The following is a 27,788-nucleotide window of genomic DNA, read 5'->3' as shown; positions in this document are numbered from 1 at the left end:
TCCCCATTTTTCCCTCTTTTTTTCCTCTTCATTCTTATTTTTTGTTCTAACAAAAAATTTGTTTATTTTTTTGGGCAATAATGAATTTTAAAAATTACTTGCTCACTCTTTCTTCCTATATTTATTAACATCATACTGAATTTCTCTTTTTAGAGTTCTTCCAGAAGTTTTTATATATATTTTAATTGTGGTAAAATATACATGACATAAAATTTATCGTTTTAACGATTTTTATCTTTAGTTGTGATAAAGTACACATAAGACAAAATTTACCAGGTAACCATTTTTAGGTGTACAATTCAGTAGTGTTAAGTACATTCTCATTTTTGTGCAACCATCTCTACTCTCCCACTCAGGAACATTTTTCATCTTCAGTACCCATTAAATAGTAAGTTTCTATTCCCTCCTCCCTCCAGCACCTGTCTAACACTATTCTAATTTCTGTCTCCACAGATTTGGCTACTCTAACTGTCTCATCTAAGTGGAGTCATATACTATTTGTTCTTTTGTGTCTGGCTTATTTCATTTAGTAAAATGTCTTCAAAGTTCATCCATGTTACAGCATGCATCAGAATTTCCTTCCTTTTTAAGGCCAAATAATATCCTATGGTGTATATACCACATTGTGTTTATCCATTCATGCAATGATGGACACTTGGATTGCTTCACCTTCTGGCTATTTTGAATGATGTTGCTATGAACATGAGTATACAAATATCTGAGTCTGTACTTTTAATTCTTTTGGAAATATACACAGAACTGGAATTGCTGGATCTATGATAATTCTAAAATCTAGAAGTCTAGAATCTTACAATAATTCTATGTTTAAGTTTTTGAGGAACTGATAAACTGTTTTACATAGTATTTGTACCACTTTACATCTATAGTCCTACCACCAATGCACAGGCTTCCAATTTCTCCACATCCTAACACTTGATGTCTTCTAGGTTTTTTTAAGTTTGTTTTTAATAGCCATTCTAATGGGTGTCATGTGAAATAGCTCATTGTGGTTTTGACTTGTCTTTCCCTAATGATTAGTGATGTTGAGCATCTTTTCACGTATTTACTGGATATTTGCATACTGTCTTTGGGGAGATTATCTACAAAAATCCTTTGACCATTTTTTAATTGCTTTGTTTATTCAGATTGTCCATTGCTTGTGCACATATATGCAACTGATTTTTGCATTTTGACTTTGTATCCTGCTACCTTGCTGAATTCACTTATTAGTTGTTGTTGCTATTGTTGTTGTTTAAGTAGGCTCTCTGCCCAGCGTGGAGTCCATTGTGGGGCTTGAACTCAACACCTTGAGATCAAGACCAGAGCTGAGACCAAGAGTCAGATGCTCAACTGAATGAGGCACCCAGGCACCCCTTCATTTATTGTTCTAGCACCTTTTTTGAGTGTGTATGTAGTCTTTAGGAGTTTCTACATATAAAATTATATCATCTGCAAATAGAGATAATCTTACTTCTTCTCTTCCAATTTGGATTCACTTTATTTCTTTTTCATGCCTATTTCCTCTGGCTAGGACTTCCAGTACTATGTTAAATTCCTATTTAACATGCTAGATATACATACTTTATTCCTGATCTTAGAGGAAAAGCACTCAGTCTTTCACCATTAAATATGATTTTTGGTGTAGGTTTTCCATAAAGGAGCTTTATTATGTTAAAATACTTTCTTTCTGTCCCTAGTTTGTTAGTGTTTTCCATCATAAAAGGGTATTGAATTTTGTCATGTTTTTCTGCATCAGTTGATCATGTTTTGGTCTGCTATTGATTATTGTATGTTGAGCCATCTTTGCACTCCAGATTAAGTCCCATTTAGTTATAGTATATAATCTTTTGAATATATTGTTGAATTTATGGGGTGCCTGGGTGGCTCAGTCAGTTGGGTGGCTGACTCTTGATTTCAGCTCGTCATGATCTAGGGTCCTGGGAAGGAACCATGTGTCACACTCTGCATTCAATGGGGAGCCTACTTCAGTATTCTCTCTCTTCCTTGGTCCCTTCCCCTGTTCTCTCTCTCTCTAAAATAAAAAAATCTTAAAAAAAAATATATGCCATTGAAATGGTTTGCTAGTACTTTGTTGAGGCCTTTATTTCTAAGAAATATTGATGGATAGTTTTCTTAGTTTAATATAGTTCAGGATAATGCTGGCCTCATAAAATGAGTTAGGAAGTGTTCCTCCTCTTCAAAATTTTTGGAAATGTTTGAGATGGATTGATACTAATTCTTCTTTAAATATTTAGTAGAATTCATCACCAGTGAAGCCATCTGGTCTTAGGTTTTGTTTGTTGACCCCTGTGATTTCTGATTCAATTTCCTTAACTAGACTATTCAGATTTTCTGCTTCTTCATGATTCGGTCTTGGTAAGGTGTAGGTGTCTTGGAATTTTCCATCTTATCTAGGTTATTGAATTCATTGGTGTACAGTTGTTTATAGCACTCTCTCAAAATTCTTTTTATTTCTGTAATGTCAGTAGTAATATCTTCCTTTTCATTTCTGATTTTAGTTATTTCTGTCTACTTTTTTTTAGTCAAAATAAGACAAATCAATTTTGTTGATTTTTTTTTTAAAGAACTCTTGGTTTCGTTTTCTCTATTGTTTTTCTATTCTCTATTTATGCTGCTCTAGTCTTTGTTATTTCCTTTCTTTTGCTGGCTTTGGGTTTAATTTGTTCTTGTTTTAGTTCCTTAAGTTGTAAAGTTAGGCTGTTGATTTGAGATCTCTCGTCTTTAATATGTTTACAGCTGTAAATTTCCTACTTGGTACTACTTTTGCTGCAACACATAAGTTTATGTTGTGTTTTTATTTTCATTTTTCTCAAGATTTTTTCAATTTCCCTTATGATTTCTTCTCTGGCCTATGGGTTATTTAAGAGTTTGTTGTTTAATGTCTATATATTTATGAATTTTGTAGTTTCTCTCCTGCTGTTGATTTCTTGTTTCATTTCATTATGATTGGAAAAGACACTTTGTATGATTTCAGTATTTTAATATTTATTAGGTCTTCTTTTGTGGCCTAACATATGGTCTATATTGGAGAAATTCCTTGTGTACTTGAGAAAACGTGTATTATGTTGTTGCTGGAAGGAGAGTTCTCTGTATGTTTGTTAGGTCCAATTTGTCCATGGTCTTGTTCAGGTATACTCTTCTTTTTGTTGGTCTTCCATCTAGTTATTCTATCCACTATTGAAAGTGGTGTCCTAAAGTCTCCCACTATTATTGTTCTTGAGTGTTTTTTTTCTTATTTAAAGACATTGTTTGTGTAGCAAAGTTTCTGAGGCCTTAAATGGTAGAGTGTTTTTTTTTTTAATTGCACTCTCTTCTTTATATGACAGTCTAGATAAGTGTGCAAAATACTAGCTTTGGAGATTTTCCTCTCCTTCAGTACTAAAAATGTATATACAACTTAGTTGTCCTCTTGCAGAAGATTTTGAAGTATCTAAAATGAGTATTATCTATTCACATATGAGTGATCTGCTATCTCTCTCTAGAAGTTTTTCTTTATTTTGATATTCTTAAATTTTACTGTAAGGGGTCTGATTATAAAAATTTTTCCAATAATAGCAATCTGTGTTAATTAACTATGTGGGAATTGATGCAATCTTCATTTTAGCTTACAATTTTGGAAAGGTTGTCAACTTTTAATTTTATGAGGGCAGGGACCATGTCTTTGTGGTTCATGGGTGTATATTCAGTACCTAGCAAGGTTTCTGACATATGGTAGGTGTTCTATATAAATATCTGTTGAAAGAATGACTAAATAAATAGACACTAAAGGAACTGCCAACTTTTCTAAGATTTTATAAAATTTACTAGTATTTCGTCATCTCTCTCAATAGCTAGAGAATTTTTTAAAGATTTTTATTATTTTTAAAATTTATTTGAGAGAGAGAGAGAAAGTGAATGGGGGAAGGAGCAGAGGGAGAGAAGGACAAGCAGACTACATGCTAAGGATGGAGCCTGGCACAAGGCTTAGTCTCACAGCCCTGAGATCATAACCTGAGCTGAAATCAAAAGTTGGGCACTCAACTGATTGAGCCACCCACATGCCCCAATAGCTAGAGAATTTTTATGGCAGAAAAGAAATAGGCATTTAATAGAATTTAAACTGAGTTAGTCCATTAAAATAGTCTACAGATTATATATGATGTAAAAAAATACATAATTAGGAAAAGAATCATTCAAGTTATCATTAGTCTATATATTTATATTTGGAGCCTGAAAGACATTAGTTTCAGTAGAAAATGTAGCAACCCTTTGTACACATAATTTATCACATTATAGTTGGTCTACAGACCTTTCTCCCCTATTAAACTGTGATCAGCTTGGAGGGATGACCTGTTTTGAATAATGTAGATGGAAAGATTTGTACTATACTCCATTAGAATAGTAATATTTACCACTATATAATAATTAAAATTCTTAAAAGTGGAAAGAAGTGATAGTTTTCTTTTTTCCTTCAAGAATATCCATTTAGGATATAGTGTACAACATGGTGATCATAGTTAATAGTACCATATTGTATATTTACAAGTTGCTAAAAGCTTTCATCACAAGAAAAAATTTTTTATAGCTATACATAGATGACAGATGTTAACCATACTGTGGTGATCATTTCATAATATATACAAATATTGTGTCATTATGTTGTACACTTGAAACTAACAGAATATGTCAATTATATCTCATTGTCAATTATACCTCAATAAACAAAAAAAGAATATCCATGCATATGAATGAATGCTAAGTTTTTTAAGACGTGGAGGAGAGAATGGGGGCTTTGTTGGCTTAAGTCAGCTTTGTTCTGGTTTTAGGCTTATTTTGCTTAGTCATATAATTTTTTTCTAATAATAAACAACCATGTATGAGCCCAAAATCATATTCTCTGCTTCTCCTAATTGCCTTCTAAAATAACAGGAATAATGTCCCACTTTAACAGATATGTAAATTGTCCCAGACTTAGGAACTGATACAATCTTTCTTGAAGAAAAGCAATAAAAAGGTTGATAGAAAAAAAAAAAATCCTGTCATGATTGTGAATATGGAAAGACTCAGGACAATTCACAGCCACAGAGGCATTATTGTAACAACAATGATAAATGCAAGAAGACCTTAAGAAAATGCAATTATTGCAGGCTGTTAGATATTGAGAATATGTTTGTAAAAATGAACTATATAAATAACTAACAGTAAGAAAAATAAAGCCCATGTTTTTCTACAGAAATTGAATGAAATCTTGAAATTTGAGAAGGTGCTAACAGTCTTGAAAATATGAATTCTTTGGGTTTTTCATTTCTACTGTGCAAAAGTGGAATGGAATATTTCAACCAGTCTGTCAAATAATCTATGCATAAATTGGAGAGAGCAGTTCCCCTGAAAGAATTGCTTTATATTAACAAAAATAGTATCCAGTTTAAAAATAAACTCATTTAACTTTTACACGCTTTTCATATTTCCCTGTTTTAATTAGTTCCTCGGGTAAATTTCTTACTAACCAAACACTGTCAATTCCCAGATCATGCCATCTCATTCAAATATATTGATAAATATAGGGCAATGTGCTAAAATGATACTTACGAAGGAAGCACAGTATTATATTTGCTTTCAGAATAAATTCCCATTCAAGTCTACACATCCTGTAATGACCACAGAATTCCCTTTTACCATTGTTTCATGATTTCTAAGGTGTCACTCCCTTCGGAAACATACTTGAAGAGTTAAACTTTTGCAACCCTCTTTATTAAGTACATAGGCATACTTTAAAAAATGTAATTTTTTATATTTTAAACATGTATATAAATTCTCTTTTGAAACGGTTGCCTTGTTTAAAGAATTTAAGCAATGAAATTTAGGTAAAGTAAAAAATAATGAAGCGATGTGGTCTAAAGTAACTTGGGGGAAAATTTTCTTTTACAGAAATCACATTGAATTTTAGACTTGAAATTGACCCCACAAAGCATATAATCTGAAAACATTTTTCATCCTAGGATAAAAACTGGTAACATTTTTCAACCTACAATTTTTAATGTAAGCCAGATATTTAAAATTTCTGTCTTGCTTTGTGAAAGTAAATCTACATTTTTTACATTATCTAGACATTATTCAAATGTAATTTCCATTACTTTAACTGGAATCTTTTGGGAAAAAAGATTCTATTATGAATATGTAATGGATTTTTAGAGTTTACTTAATTCCTTGGAATAATACATCTTTATTAGTATTTTTCTGGTTGGGCAAAAGTTTTCTATGGTACTTCTATCAGCTAATTTACTATGCTGTCACACTTGGGTAAATGAGTGAAGGGAGATAGTCTAAATATTAATGAGATCTTATTAATATATAAGATCTCTTTGTCTCTTTGTCTCTTGTAACTTATTTGATTTTAAGTCTATTTTGTCATATATTAGCATAACCTTTCCTTCCCCAACCTTTTGTTTACTGTTTGCATAGAATACATTTTTCTACCCTTTTGCTTTTAACCGGTGCCTTTGTTTTTTGTTTTATTTATTTATTTATTTATTTGACAGAGAGAGAGAGAGAGAGAGGGAGAGAGCAAGCACAAGCATGGGGGATCGCAGGTGAGAAGCAGGCTCCCTGCTCACTAAAGAGCCTGATGTGGGCTTGATCCCAACACCTGGGATTATGACCTGAGCTGAAGGCAGTCACTTAACCAGCTGAGCCACCCAGGCAACCCTTAACTTGTGTCTCTGAATATCACATGAGTCTACTGCAGACAGCATATGGTTGGTTCATGTGTTTTTCTCCATTCTACCAATCTCTGCTTTTTAACTGGAGTTTAATTCACTTACATTAAAATAGTTAATGACAAGGAGGGACTTATTCTGCCATTGTGCTATTTATTTTCCATATGCCAATACCTTTTTTTTGTCCCTCATTTCCTGCATTACTGTATTCTTTTGTGTTTAAATGACTTTTTTTTTTTTTTTGAAGTGAATTGTTTAAATTCCTTTCTCATATCCTTTTGTTTATACTCTATAGCTATTTTCTTTGGTGGTTACTATGGGTATTACATTTAACATCCTTAAGTTATAACACTTTAATGTGAATTGATACAAGCTTAATTTCAATAATATAAAAAACTCTTCTCCTTTATAGCTCTATCCACACTCCTTTTATTTTTTGATGTCACAAAATTATACACTGATACATTGTGTGCCCACACATATAAATAATTCTTTTAAATGAATTAGTCTCCTCAATTATGTAGAAAATACAACTTGGACTTATAAACAAAGGTTACAGTAAAACTAGCATTTATAACTAATGATTTTTTCTTTAAATATATGTTTCCTCAATCATGTAGAAAACAAACAAAACATAATTATGAACCATTGTTAAAATAATACTAACTTCTATAATTTCCCCTGTACACACCTTCATTGATAACTTTATTTTGCCATAAGCCTTTGAGTTACTGTCTTATGCCCTTTCATTTCATCTTGTAAGATTCCATTAAGCATTTATAGCAGAGCAGGTCTAATAGTTACAAACCTGATTTTATTTATCTGGGATTGTCATAATTTCTTCACTTTTGAAGGATAGTTTTGGCAGTTTTTGTCAACAGCTTTTTTTTTTTTTTTCTTTTTGCATTTTGAATATATGGGCTCAGTGTCTTCTGGCCTCCAAACTTTCTGATGAGAAATCTGCTAAAGATCTTGAGGATCCCTTGTATGTCATGATTTACTTCTCTCTTGTTGCTTTCAAGAGTCTCTCTTTACCTTTGGCTTTTGAAAGTTTGATTATGATATGTCTTGGTGTAGGTCTCTTTGAGTTCACCTTCTTAGAGTTCACTGAACTTCTTGGATGTTTATATTCATGTTTTTCATCAAATTTGGGACATTTTCAACCATTAGTTCTACAAATATTCTTTCTGCCCTTTTTCTCTCTCACTCTTCTCCTTCTGGGACCCCCACTATGTATATACTGGTCCACTTTATTGTGTCCCCAGGCCCCTCAGGTTCTGCTCAATTTTCTTCAATCTTTTTTTCTTTCTGTTCCTCAGTCTCAATAATTTCCATTCTCCTATCTACAAATTCACCTATTCTTCTGCCTGCTCAAATTTGCTTTTGAATTCTTCTGGTGAGTTTTTAATTTTAGTTATTATGCTTTTCAGCTCCAGCATTTCGTTTTGCATTTTCTTTCTAGGGTTTCTGTCTCTTTAATTTCCATTTTGTTCCACATCATTTTCTTTCTCCATATCTTCCTACAGTTCTTTGAGCATTTTTAAAGACAGTTTTAAAAAGTCTTTATCTAGTATATCTGCCATTATTTTTTTCAGGTACAGTTACTGCAGTTTTTTTTTTTTTTCTTTTGAGTGGGTCATACTTTCCTGTTTCTTTGTATGTCTTGTGGTCTTTTTGACTGGACATTGGATACTTGAATTTAATAATGTAGTAACTAAGGATATCAGATTCTTACCTTTGCCAGAACTTGCTGTTTTTGTTATTGCTTTTGTTTTTATTTGTTGTAGGCTGTCTCTGCCTAGGAACACCTTGAAGTGTAAATGTAGTGTTTTCTTATGTCTCTTCTGAGACTTTCTCTGGGTATGTGTGGTCACTTTCTAACTTTCCCCATGTATGCAGGTTTTTTTCCCCAAATGTCCTACTCTTTAATGTCTGGCTCCCAAATGAAAAAAAGGCAAAAAAATATATAAGGGGAAAAAGGGTGGCTGGCCCTTTAAATACCCTGGTTATCACTTCAGCCAGAGAGGGAGGGGCTTGAAACAATGGGGGTAGGCCCAACAATGGCTGCTTCCTCTTTGTGTTTCTGTGATTGGAAGCAGTAATCAGCAAGGGGAACACAGATTCTTTCTGTCTATTCTATAGTTTACACAGCTTTGTGCAAGCTGCCTGAGGGATACACCCACAACTAGCAATTACTGGCTGGGGGTGGTGGATAGGTTGCTGCTACTGTGCCTCCATCTGAAATTAACCAAAATTAAACACAATTCACTGTCCCAAGTCTTCTCCTAGAAATTGCAAGCCTTCAACAAACTCTGGAGTTCCAAAACAGTTATATTAGACAGATTCTACCAGTTCAATTATTGCGTAGGTGGAGAGACAGATTTCTGGTGCTTCCTGCCCCACCATTTACTCAGAATCTTTTCCTAAATAATAGCAGTTTTGATTCTTCCTTTCTAATATCTATAATTTGTATCTAGTTTTCTTTTATTATTGAAATGACTAGGATCAATGTTGAACTGATGTGGTAATAAGAGATATCTTTGTGTTCATGGTTTTAAAAGGAGTGTTGTGTACCATTCTGCCATTTAGTGTTTCTTACAGGTTTGGAATTGACACCTTTATTAAGTTAAGAAAGTTTACTTCTATTGCTATTTTGAAACATTAATATTTGGTTGAATATTATAAAATGAGTTTTTCATCTCTTGAGATTATTTTATAATTTTTCTCTTTTAATCTGTTGATCAATTACACTACTAGATTTTCCTATTTGAAACTATACTTGCATTCTTGAGATAAACTTAACTTGGTCATGATGCATTATGATTAATGTTATAGTTGTTATTCAAAGTTAGATTTGATTCACTAGTATTTCATTTAGAATTTTTGCATCAGTCATCATAACTACCATTGTCATGCTGTCCTTATTAGATTTTGCTGTCAAGATTTCACTAAGTTGATAAAATAAGTTGGGGAGATTTTCCTCTATTCTCTGGAAGAGTTTATTTAATACTGAATGTTTCTATTCCCTTAAGTATTTGGTAGAATTTGCCTATCTAACCATGTGGATCTGGTCTTTCCTTGGAGGGACATTTTCAACTACTGACTCAAGTTATTTCTTAAGAGTTATAGTCTCATTCGGGGCCTCTTCCTTTTTGACATATTTTTAAGGAAATATGCATTTAATATTTTGGCATGAAATTGATTAGCATATATTCCCATATTTTTCTAATCTTTGAATTGGCTTTAGTTTTGCCCCATTTTTCATTCCTAATATTTATTTGTATTTTTTCTTCTTTTTCTTGATGCATTTTACCAGTGTCTTGCCTACTTTATTTTTCTTTTCAGAGTTAACTTATCACTTTGCTTATTATTGCTATTGTATTTTTAAAATTACTCCTCCATTAATTTCTGTTCATTATTTTTCTTCCATTTTCTTTAGGACTAGTTGTTCTTTTGTAAGTTACATGGAAATATAGATCATTTAGCCTTTCTTCTTTCTCATATAAGTATTTTCTTACTCCTTAAGTACTAATTTCTTACTAACTTTGATGTGCAGTATTTCTATTATTATTCCATCCTAATGGATGTTGAAAAAGTAGAACCCATGAGATGAAATTAGAATAGAAATTCATTTACTTGCTGCACTGTCCATTCAAACCAACTTTGAGGGCTAGTTTTTCTCCATACTCTTGAAAGGAAATTAGGAAAAATCACAAGTCTTCTTCAATAAAAAAAAAAAAAACCTATGGTCACTTTGAGCGACTAGACAAATATAGCAGAAAGTCTCAGTTTAGCAATTAAGCTAAAGTGATATTAAGATTTCAAAACTCATTCAAACTTAAAAAAAAAGATTTTATTATTTATTAATTATTAATTATTATTATTATTGACAGAGATCACAAGTAGCAGAGAGGCAGACAGAGAGAGAGGAAGGGAAGCAGGCTCCCTGCTGAGCAGAGAGCCCAATGTGGGGCTCGATCCCAGGACCCTGGGATCATGACCTGAGCTGAAGGCAGAGGCTTTTACCCACTGAGCCACCCAGGCACCCCAAAACTAATTCAAACTTAAAGTTCTTCCTCTACCAGGGTTCATATCTGCTACAGGTGAGTTGTGTGCAGTGAAAAAAGTAGGAATGACTGCTTCTTTTAAAAAAATTAAGCCTCTGCCTTCCTCTCCCACTTACTAGGCTGCTTCTAACTTTTCCAGGATTAATCTTGGGAAAAGGAGATAAAGTAAGGAACTGGAAAGGTCTTATTTAACTGTAATGAAGTTGCAAAGGCTCTCCTTAAATATCTTTCTCTCACAGGGTGCTTTCCTGTGGTCTTCAGTCAGTACTTTACTCCTAGGCATCCAGCTATCCAGGTCCCTGATTAGGGTCATCTTGAAATGGCTGCTGGCTTCCTCTCACCTAACATCTACCTCTGCTCCAGGAAAAAGTGCATCCTTTTGTCATCCTTTGTAAGGTGGTCCCCAATGCATCCACTAGTGGTGTTAGAACACTTTTTACCTCCCTGGCAACCTAAGACTTTTATCATTTATGTGGTTAATTTCTTTACACTTACTGCATTTTACATTAAAGCTTGTTTTGTCTGATGTTAATATTCTTAGCATTTTTATTAAGAACTTACACATTCCTTTAATATTCCATTTACATATACTCTGACACTTAATGAGAATACTTTGCTTAGTAAGGTTATCTCTGCTCTTCTCTTTCCAACAGAAATATCTCAAATACCTTAAAGTCTTCCACTATTATCACATTTTTAAGTTATTTCTGTCCAGTGTTTTAATTGCCCTTTATTTTTTATATTCCTGAATTACATAATTATTGTTAAAGTTTTATACAGTCAATGATTATTTTTTCATTTTTTAAGGTTTAATCATTCTTACATTTCACTTTTTTTTCCTAGTTCAAAATCCTTAAAAAGGTCTTGTGAACCTTGTTTTTAGTTTTGTCTGAAAATATTCTTATTTTGCTCTTATTATAGTTCAGCTGATTATACAATTTTAGGTTGGTAGTTATTTTCTCTGATAGTTATTTTCTTTGCACTTGGAAGTTACTATCCAAGTTCTTCTGACTTTCTTGTTACTATTAACCATTATCAGTTCTTTTACCAGTTAAATTGTTATTCTATTCTACATAGGTAATCTGTCTTAGAAAATGGCTGCTTTCAAGATTCTTTGTTGCTTCTGTAATTTTACTTCAACATGTCTAAATACTGATATATATTATTATATATTGCTATTATTTTAAATGAATTTATTATTTTTATTATTTTTTATTTTTTGTATTATACTTAATTCATTATGATTTCTGAATCTGAGATTTCAGGTATCATTTCTTTCAACATTTTTACCCTCAGTGTCTCTATTCATTATTTCTGGAAATTCAATTCTACCCTTCATTTCTTTTAACCTTTCTTTTATATTTTCCATCCACTTGACTTTCTGCTCTCATTTGGAGTCATTTCTTTAGATCTTTCAGTTTATGAATTCTCTGTTAGGGTGTATTTAATCTGCTGTTTAACTTACCATAGAGATTTTAATTTCAATAATTAAGGTTTTCTTTTCCAGAAGTTCTGGTTCTTTTAACAAATCTATTTGCTGTTTTCTGACAGTGTCTTTCTTTCTTATATTTTCAGTTCCACTTTAAAAAAAAATCAGTAAATATTAAACCACACACAAACACTTTTATCTAATACTTCTGTTAACAGAAATCACTAAGAGTCTATTTCTGTTGCATGTTTTCCCTGCTTGCTTTTGTTCACGGTGGCTTGTATTAAGCAATTTTTTTTTCTTTTTACAGTTTGGGAATTATGAATTGTTTGGGATTTATTTCTGGAAACTTTGGGGAATCTTTGTTTTAACATGTTTTCCTTTAGAGAAGATGAGCTTGCTTCCTTCTTCCAACCTGGATGCAATTAATGTGACACTACATTATGTTATTATCTTGGCTTGGGGTTTCCCAGATCATACACTGTGAACTCAAATCCTAAATCCATTTTAGGATATGGTAGTGGTTTCAAAATGTTAAAGGAAATTGACACATATACATACATACACACAGGCACAACCCTGTCCATAGAGCCCAAGCCACACCAGACATAGCCTCTCTTCTTCATCCTCCCCCTTTTCTGCTTTCCAGATTTTTATCTACCCAGTAATTTCACTGAGGGTGTTGCCTTTCAGGATTTCTGATTTCAGAGGGTCTCAGTTCCAATTTGTGACCATGTAAGAGCTTAATACCATGTCTTCTGTCCCCATAAGACAGACAAAACTCAGACCTTTCTGTAACTGAGATAGACAAATACCTCCAGTACAGTAGTAGAAGTTTAGTAAGCTATTTTTCAGTTTTCTCCTTATTTTTGGCCTGTGAGTATTTTAACTTTTTTTTCTTTTCTTTTCTTTTTTTTTTTTTGCTTAGTGATACATTTTGGGTATTTTTATAATAGTATTTCAACCTGCAGATCTTGGTGTCTTGTTGCAGGATTTTTAGGCTTATTATATGAAATGAGATGGAATATTACAAGAAGTAGAATCATAGGTTTTAATTTTTCAAATTTAAAAATATATTCTATGAAATAATATTTTTATACATCTATCACATTGGACTGAGGATGAGAAATCGTATTCTAATCCTGGTTTTGTTATTTTCTATTTGTGATCTTGGGAAAATAAGCTAACATTTCTCAAACTATCTTAATTATCTTTAGAGCATTGGTTGAGGACCTCTGAGATTTCTTCAGGTTTTAATGTTCAGTGAGTCTGTGAAGTAAAAATAGCATCGATGAAGGTTCAAGATGTAATAATCACACAGTCCTAGCACTAAACTGCCATTCACTATATATCTTTCACTACACTTGGCTCAAGCTTTAAACAGTCCTTTTGTTGACCCTTTTTGGTTTGTTTTTTAACTGTAGTAAACACACACACACATACACACACACACACACAATTTACCTTCTTAATTATTTTTAAGTGTACAGTTCAGAAATGTTAAATATATTCATACTGTTGAATAATGCTGCCTTTTAAACTATAGATTGATAAAGGACACATCTATTTCTACCATGTCCACCTTGCTCTTACTCATCTATTCTTCCTTTCTTTCCCTTGACACAGTGGCTGGTACATTTTATCAAGGGAGAAATGCTACAACCTAAAATTATCTAACTAAGAAGTTTTCAAAGTTCAAAGTTTTCATATTGCTATGATCTGAATGTTCGTGTCCTCTCAAAATTAATATGCTGAAATCCTAGTGCCCAAAGTGATGACATACACACATGTGGAGCCCTCATGAACAGAATTAGTGTTCTTAAAGCCATACCACAGAGTTCTCTAGTCCCTTGCACTGTATGAGGACACATCAAGAAGGTGCCAGCTATAAATCAGGAAGAGGGGTCTCACCAGAACACAACCATGCTGATGCCTTGATCTTGGATTTCCCAGCCCCCAGAACTATGAGAAAGATTACTGTTGTTTATAAATTACCCCAGTCTGTGGTATTATTATAGAAGCCCAAATGAACTGAAATACATACCTATTTTTTTTCTTGAGCTTTCCTGCTGAATTAACACACAACTTTGGAGGTCTATGAACCACATATAGATATATATTCGATTTTTACAGTGCATACACAAAAAAATTTCTTTGGTAAAATATAAGAATCATTTTTTTCAAGGGTCTCTTTGATATTTAAGTAATAGTCTTTGAAATGTCTATGCTATCATCCTCTATGTTTCTTGTCTTTTGTAGTTTTAATAATTTAATTTTGCTAGCTTCTCCTTTGCCAATGGTTTTGCACATGTTCTATTTATCCAAGATCATTTATATTGACTTTAGGAATTCCCAAATATTTTGCAAGATTTTCAATTTCACTTTGCAGGACTAGCATTACAGTATTAGCACATCAGCACCTAGACAAGGATGTCCTTGCAATAGCCTTAGACAAAAGATACTGTTAAGTGGGGGGAAGGAATGTTTAAGGATATCTAGTTTTGTGAGGCATCTAATTCACTAAAACATATTTTTATGTCATGATTTTTTCTGCTTCACTATGCATCATAAACATGGTGGTGAGGTTAATTAATACTCAGAAATTGAGGCTTCCTCCTCCTCTGTTAGTCATAAGAGTATTCCTTCAAGCAGATGACCTCTTTCATTTAAATAAAATTTACTTCTGATTTTGTTTTATCACTTCTATTTAGATGTCAGCCCTTAAAGATCAAGGTCTTGGGGTGCCTGGGTGGTTCAGTCAGTTAAGCATCTGCTTTAGGCGCAGGTCATGATTCCAGGTTCTGGGATCAAGCCTGTGCCAGGTTCCCTGCTAAGTGGGGAGGCTGCTTCTTCCTCTCCCTCTGTCCCCTATCTCAGGCTCTCTCTTAAACAAAAACAAAAACAAAAACCAACCAACCAAACAAAACTTTAAAGAAATAAAAATCAAGGTCTTAAATTAGACCTCTGGAAAAATAAGACAATATTACAGAACTAGTTATTTTAGTGTGTGTGGAGGGAAATAATCAAACCTTTCTGGTAGTTGTAAAAAAGTAAGCTTGGTTGAAATTTCCAACTGCCATTAATTTTGGAGACAATGTGAAATTACCACTAAAATTTGTGGTAATTTGTTACAGCAGCAATAGGAAACCAGTACAAGCTCATTCAAGCAATCCAGTTCAATGAAATATCCCACAGTATATGAAAACATTTCAACAAGTGCAGATATATTTCATCAATTCCAAGAAGCAGATTTTTTCCCCCTACATTAAAAAATTTCCTGTATCAGGATGCATGTTAAAAATCAGAAGTTGCAATTTATATAATGAGCAGTTTTTCCTTTTTTTCAGTTGTACCTAAATAATATGCCTTACAATCTATGGTGTTTTAAGTTAGAATGTAGTCTAAAATCCTAATCTAAGTAATAATGTACTATCAACTAGCCAAAATATTAAAAAATGAAGCAATGGTTATATAGAATGCAACTCTCAAGTGGATGCATTCCATTGATAACAACAATAATAGCAATCCACATATTTCTTCCTACAACCAGGTACTGCTTTAGATGTTTTACTTAACCTATTTAATTCTTACAACACTTTTTTATGTCAGTTACCGTTACTTGCCTCTTTGTTGTCACGGATGAGGACACTGAAGCAATGAGGTTAAATGACATAACCTCTCAACCATGTGTGAGGGCCAACATCTCACACATAGTGAGTGAATTGGATGTTTTTCTTAGATATGGAGTTTCTACCTGTTGGTAAACAGAACTATTCTAGATGAAGGATTTTATGAAAACATACTGCTAATTGTTAGTTTCTCTCAAAGAATAGATACCTATTGGCAGCAAACAGACATAGTTTTCCTCATTTAGACCAGTTGGTAGGTTGAATAATAAGCCCCTAAAAATATTCACATCCTAATCCTTGGAACCCATGAATATATTACTTTACCTGGCAAAAGGACTTTGCTGATATAATTGAGGGTACAGACCTTCAAATGGGAAGGTTATCCTGGATTATTCAAGTAGACCCAATCTGGTAAGATCAAAGAATCCTGCCCAGCTGCAATCTGAGGAAGATGTGACTATGGAAGTCTCAGAGAGAGGCAAGGCTGGCTTTGAATACAGAAGGTGGCCATGAGCCAAGGAGTAGGTAGAAAGGCAAGGAAATGGATTCTGCTGGAGAGCCTTCAGAAAAGAATGTAGCCCAGCTGATTCCTTGGTTTTCGCCTAATGAAGCCCACGTAAGAATTCGGATTTACAGAACTGTGCGATAATAAATTTGTGTTATCCCTAATACTTTTGTGCTGTTCTAAGCCACTAAAATTTGTGGTAATTTGTTACAGCAGCAATAGGAAACCAGTACAAGCTCGTTCAAGCACTCCAGTTCAATGAAATATCCCACAGTATATGAAAACATTTCAACAAGTGCAGAAACCATTTTTGGATGAATCAACGTATGGGGTCTGGCGAAGTATTAGATAAGTGGTGTCTATTAAGTTGTGAGTAGTGTGTTGTTCTGATGATGCTTGAACAAAAGCAGCCCGACCGCCTGCATAGTGTTTTCCCTAGTGTCACACAAACCACTGTTAACCGTAGATGGTACACGGAAAAACACTTTAAATTTTCTTAGTATTTTTACCTTTATCTTCCATTTATGGCACGTACTGCTGGTTTGCACTCACAGGAGTCGTTTTTGAGTATATTTTAGTGTGTGACCACTAAGTTTCCTCAGCCACCCGTGAGTGTCGTGAAGCGCTGGCTTCCGGGTGGGTGTCCCACCCCGCTGAGACAGCGCTCCAGGAGGGAGTCACTGGACTCAAGTTCCTGGGCAGGCGCTACACGAGACAAGAGAAGTACCAAATACATGCCAGCAGGCCGCGAGCGCGCCCACGATCTCCAGCTGTGAGTCAGCCCTTAAAAGACTGGCGCAGGTGCGAACCCACGGGTATTCTCGTGCCTCCATGTTGTCTGCAATATCCGCACCACGGAGGCCGGCTACATCAAACTTCGCGACATTTGCAAGTGCCGCGGACCTTTGTGTTACCGGTTTCTGGGGCAAAGATGGCAGGAACACGACTCCGCCCATGTGGACAGGATTTTGTTATCGCGAGATCGTAATGACAGTTCAGGCGGCCGATCTCGCGGGATTTTCCGAGACAGGGCTGAAAGTTGCAGGGAAGGTAGGGGTAGGGTCTGCTCTGAAAGAGAGGGTAAGGGGTCCGTCCATTTGCCGGCTTGCTTCTTCCCCTGGCGGATCGCCGGATGACTAGGTGAGCGCCGCCTTGCCAGTCTCCACAGCGCTCTCCAGCTCTGCCGCTGCCTGAGGCGCCGCCTCCCTTCTCCCTGGATCCTCTCGGGCTCCACCTGTGTTCCCCTCGGCCGCTGGCGTCGCGCTTCAGGGGGGCGATGTACGCTGGGCTGCAGGAAGTGGCGTTGGCCTCAGTCTTCCCGCCCGCCTCGTCCTCCAGGTCCTCGGCCGCCTGTCGAGTGTCGTACGCAGCCGGGCTGCCTGGCCCCTCCCCCTGGCCAGATGGATCCCTCTGCCCCCAAGCCTCGCGCGGAAACCGCCGGCAAAGGTACAAGCTCGCCTGTCAGCCCAGGCAGCTGTCTACTACGCTGGGTTGGACCCATTCCTGCCAGTTCCCTTGGGGTTGGGGTTTTACCTTGTGGGCTCTTCTGAATGACAGCTGGAGTGTGGCGCAAGTTCTTTGGGATTCAGTGTTGAGAACTTGGATTCTGGAGTCAGACTGGATCTAGTGCTGGCTCTGACAGTTACTTGCTGAGAAACTGGGCAGTTTCCTCATCTGTAAAACTGAGACCATTGTTGAGTTCTTGTGATTACGAAATGTGACGGTCAATGCAAAGCACTTATGTGACCCAGCTTCTGGTCCATATTAAGCCCTCACTAAATGTGCAGTATGTTTATTCTTTATCCTTCTATGCCCCAGTTCTTAGCGAATGGTAGAAGTTTGTTGTTACATAGGTGAGAAAAGGTTGAGATACTCAGTTCACATTATTTGATGGCACAAAGACCTTAACATATGATGTCCTGAATCAGGGCTTTACAGTCAACCTTTATTGGGTCCTCAAGACGGGGTTTAAGGAGTGTGTGGTTGTCTAACACGAGTCAAGTGGAATGCCTTCTTGCCCCCAAATTAATAGCTTTCATTATTAAAAGTAATATAATAAAAATTCTCAGATATTGAGTGCTTGTTCAGTGCCCAGAAATATGCTGCTTGTTTATCTCCATGCTTTCCTTTGAGGAAGGTATCCTTCTCATTAAATAGATGAAGAATTCAGAGCTAAAATTTAGAGAAGTTATGTAATAAGACTCAACTCTGAAGGCTAGGAATTGATGACAGTCTAACTCAGGGATCATGAGTATAACTACCCACAGAAGGCTGGCAGGTGAAATAAGTAGTGAAGCTGCTGAGTGGAGATTGTAGTGGCTGTGGTGCTCAGACCTCAGTTAAAAGGAAGAGGGACTACTCAGTTCCCGGGACTTGTTTATTCCTGTGTGCATGGTACAGTAGTGTAGCTATAAGGTCAGATAGCTTGGTTCAAATCCTGAATCTGCCATTTGTAACCATGTGCAAGCTGGTTAACCTTTCTCTGTTTCACCATTTGTTTTGTTTTGTTTTTTAAATATTTTATTTATTTATTTATTTGACAGACAGGTCACAAGTAGGCAGAGAGGCAGGCAGAGAGAGAGGAAGGGAAGCAGGCTCCCCGCTGAGCAGAGAGAGCCCGACGTGGGACTTCATCCTAGGACCCTGAGATCATGACTGAGCCAAAGGCAGGGGCTTTAACCCACCGAGCCACCCAGGCCCCCTGTTTCACCATTTGTAAAATGGAACTAATAATATTACTTACATGAAGTCATGAAAGGATGGTGGCAAGGCTTACATGAAATAAAGCACATGCCTGGCACACATAAGTCTTCAGATATTAGCTCTATATAAATATTTGTTAGTCCTACAAGTATTTGAGTTTCAAACATTGTTCTAGGTGCCCAGGGTATAGTAGTGAACAAAGTAAGTCCCTGCTCTAGGGAGCTTAGTTGAGATAAGCAGTAACAGATATTTCATATTTTTCTTTGAAAATGGAATTAAGCAGGGTAAAGGAAGAGTGGCAGGGAGTGCTATTTTATTTTATTTTATTTTTTTAAAGATTTTATTTATTTATTTACTTGTCAGAGAGAGAGAGTGAGAGAGCAGAAGCAGGCTCCCCACCGCCCGATGTGGGACTCGATCCCATGACCCTGAGACCATGACCTGAGCTGAAGGCAGTGACTGAACCGACTGAGCCACCCAGGCATCCCAGGAGTGCTATTTTAGACTGAGTGGTCAGAGAAAACACCTCTGAGAAGATGCCATTGGAACAGAGACCTAAATGAAGTGAAAAGATTAGTCATTTGGGTGTTTAGGGAGAGTGTTGATGGAAGGAATAGAAAACTCAGGGACCCTGAGGTGGGAGCATGCTTGCCATGGTTGACCAATAGCAAGGAAGCCAGTCTGGAATGAAGGAGGAAAGGAAGTGACGTTAAAGAGGACCTGCCATTCACCCCCATAGGAAATCCTCCCAATTTAAGATATTTGTTCTAGAATTCGATACAGAGAGATTCCAGCCTTTGCTCAAACTTAACTGAATCTCTTTAGTTCTAGAAATTATTCAAACTAAGGAACCAAACTAAGGAACCAAAATTTCCAGAGTTGTTGGGTGAAGCCCATAGGGCTTTTCCACATGCTGTGTGCTTAGAGATCCTCTTCTTAGATCTTCTTCCCCTTTAAATTACGTTTCTTCAATACTTTTTTTCATAATACTCTGTTCTTATCTTCTGAAGCACTTATTACAATTTAGTGTTTGTGAACTTTTTAGTATCCGTCTCCCTCACTAGGTATCTAGGATCTGTGAGATAAATGATGTGTGTTTGTTAATAAATTCAGCACATTTATTGAGTGCCTATTGAGTGCTGATGCTCGGGATAAAACTTGAAAAATACAGACATTTTTCTGGAAAGGAAATTACTCTCTAGTGGGAAAGACAGATAAAAACAAATAAACATAGTCATTAAACATTGTGATATGAGTTATGGAGGCAGTAAAATACTGAGATATAGAATAAAAGGGTACCCTACTTTAAATAAGGTGAGAAGATGACATACAAACAGCTGAGAGAAGACTTGCTTAGCATGTTTGAGTACAGGGGAAAAGTGAGATTGAGTTGGAGAAGTAAGTATTGGCAGATCATGTTGGGACTTAAAGGCTATAGTAAGGAGTTTGTACTTTATTTTTTATGCAATGATAACCGTTGAAAAGTTTTACATTAAAGATTTACTAGTAATTAAAAAAAATTTTTTTAAGATTTATTTATTTTAAAGAGAGAGCAGGCAGGCAGGGGGAGGGGTAGAGAGAGGGGAAGAGAATCCTCAAGCAGATAACCCACTGAGCATGGAGCCTGATACAAGGCTGGATCCCAGGACCCAGAGGTCATGACCTGAGCTGAAATCAAAGAGTCGGATGCATAACTTACTGAGCCGCATAGGTGCCCAATAATTTATATTTTGAAATAGTATTGCTGCTATGTGTAAAATGGATTGTAGGGATGGCAGCAGAGAGAATGGTTAAGAGTTTATAGTGGTAATTTAGGAGAAAGCCATAGGTGGTATACTTTAGGGCAGAGAACAGCAAACTATGGGCCAGGGCCAAATTTAGCCTGATACTTATTGTAGATAAAGTTTTATTGGAACACAGCCATGCCATTTGTTTATGTGTTCTCTGTCCCCTTCTCTTGTGTTACAAGGGTAAGAGACTGTATAGCCTGCAAAACTAAAATAATAAATAACTAAAGTCTGACTCTTTGCGGAAAAAGTTTGCCAACAGTTGTTTTGGAAAGGTGGTAGCATAATGGAGGGAGAATGAGCAGGACTTTCTGATGGATTGGATATAGGGAGGAATATAAAACGAGGAATAAGGGCTGGCTAAAGGTTTTCTATCGTGAAAAGTTGGCTAGATGATGACGCCATTTAATGAGATTTGGAAAGACTAGTTCTGAGCAAGGTTTAATCATTATCATTTTTACATTGTTTTTTTCATTTTATACCTATTGTGGTACATACAGTATTTGGTAGTTAAAAACATATATGTTGAATAACAACACATTAATGACTTCAGTGTTTAAAAATTGGAAGGCATTTTCTGGATAGGCAAACAAATCATGTGAAACAAATAATGTATTAGGAATTGCTATAAGGGTTAATTCAGGTCCTAAGCCTCAAATGGTATGGTTATGAAAATAGGGCCCAATGATCTGTTATCCCTGTACAGTGGATCAAGGTTTTAGTTTCTTGTTAAAACTATGTCTTTTAGAGTTGTGTGACAGTTCTTGAACAGTTTGGATGCAATTAGCAATAATCGCGCCTCGGATAAACCTCATTGGCTACGATACTGCCACTGCGCAAAGCTAACAGTTTGTATCCAAAGATTAGAGTAGGAGAATAGATTTTTCTTGGTGTACTTCTAATTGTTATGCAAAATAACCTTACCAAAGTTAGTGGGAATAATGGTTTTACTTTTGAGGCACAACTGCTGAGAAACAGCATAATGAGTTATTTGTGCTTAAGACAGTATAGATACACTAGTCATATTATAATCTCAAATGTTATAAAAACCTAATGAGGAATCATTGGAAAGATCCTAAGAAACTACCAGTGGTCACCTGATCTCAATAAGAAATATGTGAGAAAAATAATTCCTAGTATTCTTATATCTGTAGCCATATAACTCCTCTGTAATTCTTGCTATATGAAATTCCATATAACAAATATTTTTATTTAATATCCTCTATTTGGTATCTTCTAATTATACTAATTGTATGCTATAAAGATACTCCCCTCCCTATTCGTAGTGCTATATTTTCTGAATAGAAAATAAAACAGATAGGGTGCCCAGGTGGCTCAGTGGGTTAAGCTTCTGCCTTCAGCTCAAGTCATGATCCCAGGGTCCTGGGATTCAGCCTTGCATCGGGCTCCCTGTTCAGTGGGGGGCCTGCTTGTCTCCCTCCCTCTGCTGCTCCCCTGCTTGTGCTTTTTTGCTCTCACTGTCAAATAAATTTAAAAAATCTTAAAAAAATGAAAATAAAATAGAAAGCTATACAATTAAGCACTTAATAAATACATATAGAGAAAGGGGTCACACTTTTCAAATAATAGCATATTAGCAGAAAGAGATCTTGGAATTCATTTCTTTTTTAAGAACTGCAACTCTTTAAAAACTGGAAGGGAGAAAAGCTATGACAGAGCTGACACACATTACTCTGTGGTTGAATTAGGGATTCCCTTGGTTAGTTGTATACAAATTCAAGAAACAGTTTAGAAGCAGCAATACTAAAAAAAAATTTTTTCAAGTTAAAAAAAATATTAGCAGTATTGACAAGAAGGACCAGCTGTCTATGGAGAAAGGAGATAAAAGCAGACAGGAGAATCACAAAAGCATTGCTGTCTAGAGGATTTTACCTTACTCATTATCAAGTCCCATTTACTATTACTCTACCATATCATGAATAATATACATAATGTTCATGAATCATTATGACTATCTAAATTAGTAGTTCTCAGCTGTGGCTGTGAATCAGAATGGCCCTTTGAATTCAACAGTATCCACCAAACAAAGTAATAAAACCAGATGCCTATGGCCCGTAGCCACTGAACCACAATCACCAGAGATAGTGTCGAAGCATGAATGAGGAGATTATGACACACAGCCAGGGTGAGAACAACTGGAAGTAAATTATATATCCATTATTCTGCTTATTATAGGAGAACATCTGACAATATGTTTTAGGAGAATATCTATACATGTTATAATTTATCTTGTTTCAGTAATTTGGAAAGGGTATTCGTGTGAGATACATTTTTTTTTCCTCATTGCAGTGGATAAATGGGGGGTTACTTTATAAGTTAGATTTGGAAATTTTATTATCTTCTTTATTATTACAGACATATGGCATCCAGGAGAAAGATGTCTTGCCCCTTCTCCAGATAATGGGACACTTTGTGAAGCAAGCGTAAAATCTGTCACAGTGGATGAAAATGGGAAGTCCTTTGCAATCATCTTATATTCAGATTTTCAAGAAAGAAAAGTACCTCTTAAAAAACTTCAAGAAATAAAATCTGTTAAAGATTGCTCCAGGAATTTTATATTTGATGATGAAGATTTGGAAAAACCTTATTTCCCAGACCGAAAATTTCCATCATCTGCTGTTGCTTTTCCATTATCTGAAGATGGGGACTCTATTCCTTATACTATTAATAGGTATTTGAGAGACTACCAAAGGGAAGGAGCCCAGTTTCTCTATGCACACTTCATTCAAAGAAAAGGATGTATTCTTGGTGATGACATGGGACTTGGAAAAACAGTACAGGTATTTCTTTTAATTACCTTACAATTAAAATTCATTAAAGTCATTTTATTATGTACATGAATGGATACCATATACAAATCTCTATTTGTACACCCAATTCTTACAGTAGCTATTTTGTGTGTGTGTATGTGTATGTGTGTTTTGCACCCACTGAACAGGAAAGTCCTCAAAATTAGGATGGTGTATAGTCATTATTTTATCCTCAGTACTTATTTAGTATCTGAAATATGTTATTCAGAATATTTTGGTATAACTTGGCTTGACTTTACCTTCGGTAATACTAGCAGTAAGATATCAGGTATATTTAAAGTAGTTTAACTTTCTTAGCAATACTGTATGGAAGGAAAGTATTCTGCCATTTGTTAAGCTACATAGGATGGTTCAATTGATTTCTTGCGGGCATTTTGTGTATATTGTTTAGAATTTATCATATCAGAAGTTTCTTAATCTGGGATCCCTGAACCACTAGGAATTCTACTGACGGACTTCAGAGAGGTTTCCTATTTCCCTAAAATGTGTGCCAGAAGTCTTGAGAGAAGTACTAGTTATCTATTGCTGTATAAGAAATTACTCCAGACTTTAGCAGTTTACAACAGAATGCATTTATCATATTACAGTTTCTGTGGGTCAGGAATCCAGGTACAGATTAGCTGGGTTGTCTGGCTCAGGCTCTCACAAGGCAGCAGTCCTCTCAAGGTTGGACTAGGGCGGATTCCCTTCCTGGCCACATGATTGTTGGCAAGATTCAGTTCCTTGTGGGATGTTAGACTGAGGCCTCAGTTTCTCATGAGCTATTTATTGTTGAAGGGCTCCCTTGGTTCCTTGCTGTAGGAGCCTCTTAATGGAGTTTCTTATAATATGGCAGCATACTTTCTCAGGGAGAGCAAGTGAGAGGGCAGGAGAGAGCACAAGTAAGAGAAAGCTCATGGTCTTTTGTAACCTAATCACAGAAGAGACAGCCCTTCACTTTTGCCATATTTGCTTCTTTAGAAGCAAGTTTCTAGGTTCAGCTCTTACTCAAAGGGGAAGATTAAACAGGGCTATGGATACCAACAGGTGGGGATTATTGGGAGCCCTGTCAGAAGGTACTTATCACAAAGTTTTGTGATCTAAAAAGATTAGAGTTCAGAAACCAGACTTTATACTATACAGTCACTCTGGATTTTCAGGAGTGTTTGTCTAGTTTCTGATTACCTTCTGTGTTTCCTTCATTATAATTGAATTTAAGCCATTTTATTCTTCATGACACCTCGATTGTTAGGGGAACACAAAGGTAAGTGAAAAACTAATTTTAACATTTAAAAATTGTCTAGGGGCGCCTGGGTGACTCAGTGGGTTAAGGGTCACGCTCCTGGTTTCCGCTCGGGTCATGATCTCAGGGTTGGGAGATTGAATCCCACATCAGGGCTCCCTGCCCACAGTTTGCTTCGGATTCTCTTTCTCCATCTCCTCCTCTCTCTGCCCCTCCCCCTGCTTACCGGTGTATGTGTTCTCACTCTCTCAAATAAATAAATAAAATCTTAAAAAAATAGTCAAGAAATGCAAGTATGTATAGGCTCTGATGTAAAAATCTAGAGTGAAACTTAATCATTCAATAATCATAGTCTATCACAATTAGCCATACTGTTTGTCCCTTTAAGCCTAGGCAATGCACATAGTTCGAAGCTTGCACACTGAAAGTGCTAAATAATTGCTTATGGAGTAAACAAATTTACTTTCTCAGGAGAATAGGTGGCAAGAATATAGAAAGGAGCCTTTAGGAAACTATCATCTGTGACCAAGGTATATGGATGAATACGAGAGGAAAATAAATAACTATAACTATAAATAACTAATATGACTATCTTTACATATAATTTTATTGTTTTTGCCTATGCTAGAATGTCTTCCCACCAATGCCTGCTAATCTGCAAAATCAGAAACATCAGGGTGCTACAAAAAGTGACCTTTTTGAGAACTAGTTGGGAGTCTCCTCCCATCAAAACTACCAAATAAAATTCAAATTCTTATGCATGTTTTAGGCTCAAATATAGCTTTCATCTCTGAAGTCCATGTTATAAAGTTATTCCCTTTGTTTTATGTTGTATTTTTTAAAGTGATATTACTGCACAATTTTATATTATCTGACACACTGAAATCCTTGGGACACTTTCAGTTGTGTTATGAATGTGCTTTGAAAGTCCTGAGAGCTTATCTTCTGAAGGTTAGGACATAGTTTCCACACTAGTTTTGATACTTGGCTGGATTTTTCTGATCCTTGGGGACCTACATCTCTAGTTATTATTCTTATAGCTCAGAGAATAAGTTCTACATATAGGGGGTTTGGGAGATCCATTTAAGGTAGAACTTCTATAAATACAGTGACTAGCCAATTAAGGAAATGTGGATAATATTTAATAAGTTTAATAGAATTTCAAAATACAGTAGAATTAGGTAAAAATGATCTATGAAAATTTACTTTTGGCATTAATTACCATTGGCATTTACCATTTGGATTGTAGTATAGTCTTTTTTTTTAAGATTTTTTTTATACTTTTTAAAAAAATTTTTTATTTTATATAAACATATATTTTTATCCCCAGGGGTACAGGTCTGTGAATCGCCAGGTTTACACACTTCACAGCACTCACCAAAGCACATACCCTCCCCAATGTCCATAACCCCACCCCCCTTCTCCCAACCCCCCTCCCCTAAGCAACCCTCAGTTTGTTTTGTGAGATTAAGAGTCACTTATGGTTTGTCTCCCTCCCAATCCCATCTTGTTTCATTGATTCTTCTCCTACCCCCTTAACCCCCATGTTGCATCACCACTTCCTCATATCAGGGAGATCATATGATAGTTATCTTTCTCTGCTTGACTTATTTCGCTAAGCATGATACGCTCTAGTTCCATCCATGTTGTCGCAAATGGCAAGATTTCATTTCTTTTGATGGCTGCATAGTATTCCATTGTGTATATATATACCACATCTTCTTTATCCATTCATCTGTTGATGGACATCTAGGTTCTTTCCATAGTTTGGCTATTGTGGACATTGCTGCTATAAACATTCGGGTGCACGTGCCCCTTCGGATCACTACGTTTGTATCTTTAGGGTAAATACCCAGTAGTGCAATTGCTGGGTGATAGGGCAGTTCTATTTTCAACATTTTGAGGAACCTCCATGCTGTTTTCCAGAGTGGTTGCACCAGCTTGCATTCCCACCAACAGTGTAGGAGGGTTCCCCTTTCTCCGCATCCTCGCCAGCATCTGTCATTTCCTGACTTGTTGATTTTAGCCATTCTGACTGGTGTGAGGTGATATCTCATTGTGGTTTTGATTTGTATTTCCCTGATGCCGAGTGATATGGAGCACTTGTTCATGTGTCTGTTGGCCATCTGGATGTCTTCTTTGCAGAAATGTCTGTTCATGTCCGCTGCCCATTTCTTGACTGGATTATTTGTTCTTTGGGTGTTGAGTTTGCTAAGTTCTTTATAGATTTTGGACACTAGTCCTTTATCTGATATGTCGTTTGCAAATATCTTCTCCCATTCTGTCAGTTGTCTTTTGATTTTGTTAACTGTTTCCTTTGCTGTGCAAAAGCTTTTGATCTTGATGAAATCCCAATAGTTCATTTTTGCCCTTGCTTCCCTTGCCTTTGGCGATGTTCCTAGGAAGATGTTGCTGCGGATGAGGTCAAAGAGGTTGCTGCCTGTGTTCTCCTCAAGGATTTTGATGGATTCCTCTCTCACATTGAGGTCTTTCATCCATTTTGAGTCTATTTTTGTGTGTGGTGTAAGGAAATGGTCCAATTTCATTTTTCTACATGTGGCTGTCCAATTTTCCCAACACCATTTATTGAAGAGGCTGTCTTTTTTCCATTGGACTTTCTTTCCTGCTTTGTCAAAGATTAGTTGACCATAGAGTTGAGGGTCTATTTCTGGGCTCTCTATTCTGTTCCATTGATCTATGTGTCTGTTTTTATGCCAGTACCATGCTGTCTTGATGACAGCTTTGTAATAGAGCTTGAAGTCCGGAATTGTGATGCCACCAACTTTGGCTTTCTTTTTCAATATTCCTTTGGCTATTCGAGGTCTTTTCTGGTTCCATATAAATTTTAGGATTATTTGTTCCATTTCTTTGAAAAAGATGGATGGTACTTTGATAGGAA

General features: G+C 36.0%; 1 protein-coding gene, 1 long non-coding RNA gene and 1 other non-coding gene across 4 annotated transcripts in view; 1 reads left to right on the top strand and 2 right to left on the bottom strand.

Moving 5' to 3' along the window:
- Nucleotides 1–1,014: 1,014 nt before the first annotated feature.
- Nucleotides 1,015–2,468, bottom strand: LOC116571157. Its single transcript, XR_004277740.1, has 3 exons — nt 2,438–2,468; nt 1,321–1,325; nt 1,015–1,131 (listed from the first exon to the last, which is right to left on the bottom strand). It is a non-coding gene; the product is annotated as an uncharacterized LOC116571157 (long non-coding RNA).
- A 15,020-nt stretch (nt 2,469–17,488) lies between these two features.
- Nucleotides 17,489–27,788, top strand: part of ERCC6L2 (ERCC excision repair 6 like 2) — a 144,510-nt gene continuing 134,210 nt past the window's right edge. Inside the window, exons 1-2 of one of the 2 annotated variants that reach the window (XM_032308950.1) lie at nt 17,489–17,792; nt 23,213–23,637. In XM_032308950.1, the coding sequence (XP_032164841.1) occupies nt 17,747–17,792; nt 23,213–23,637 (471 nt within the window). In that variant the 5' untranslated portion in view covers nt 17,489–17,746. The remainder of the gene's footprint in view (nt 17,793–23,212; nt 23,638–27,788) is intronic. The other variant, XR_004277737.1, reaches the window with a different exon arrangement.
- LOC116571285 lies at nt 21,534–21,680 on the bottom strand. Its single transcript, XR_004277831.1, has one exon. It is a non-coding gene; the product is annotated as a U4 spliceosomal RNA (small nuclear RNA).

The sequence above is a fragment of the Mustela erminea genome, chromosome 12 (genome assembly GCF_009829155.1).
Source record: "Mustela erminea isolate mMusErm1 chromosome 12, mMusErm1.Pri, whole genome shotgun sequence".
Classification (NCBI taxonomy): Eukaryota; Metazoa; Chordata; class Mammalia; order Carnivora; family Mustelidae; genus Mustela; species Mustela erminea.
This window is presented reverse-complemented; position numbering and strand designations above follow the sequence as displayed.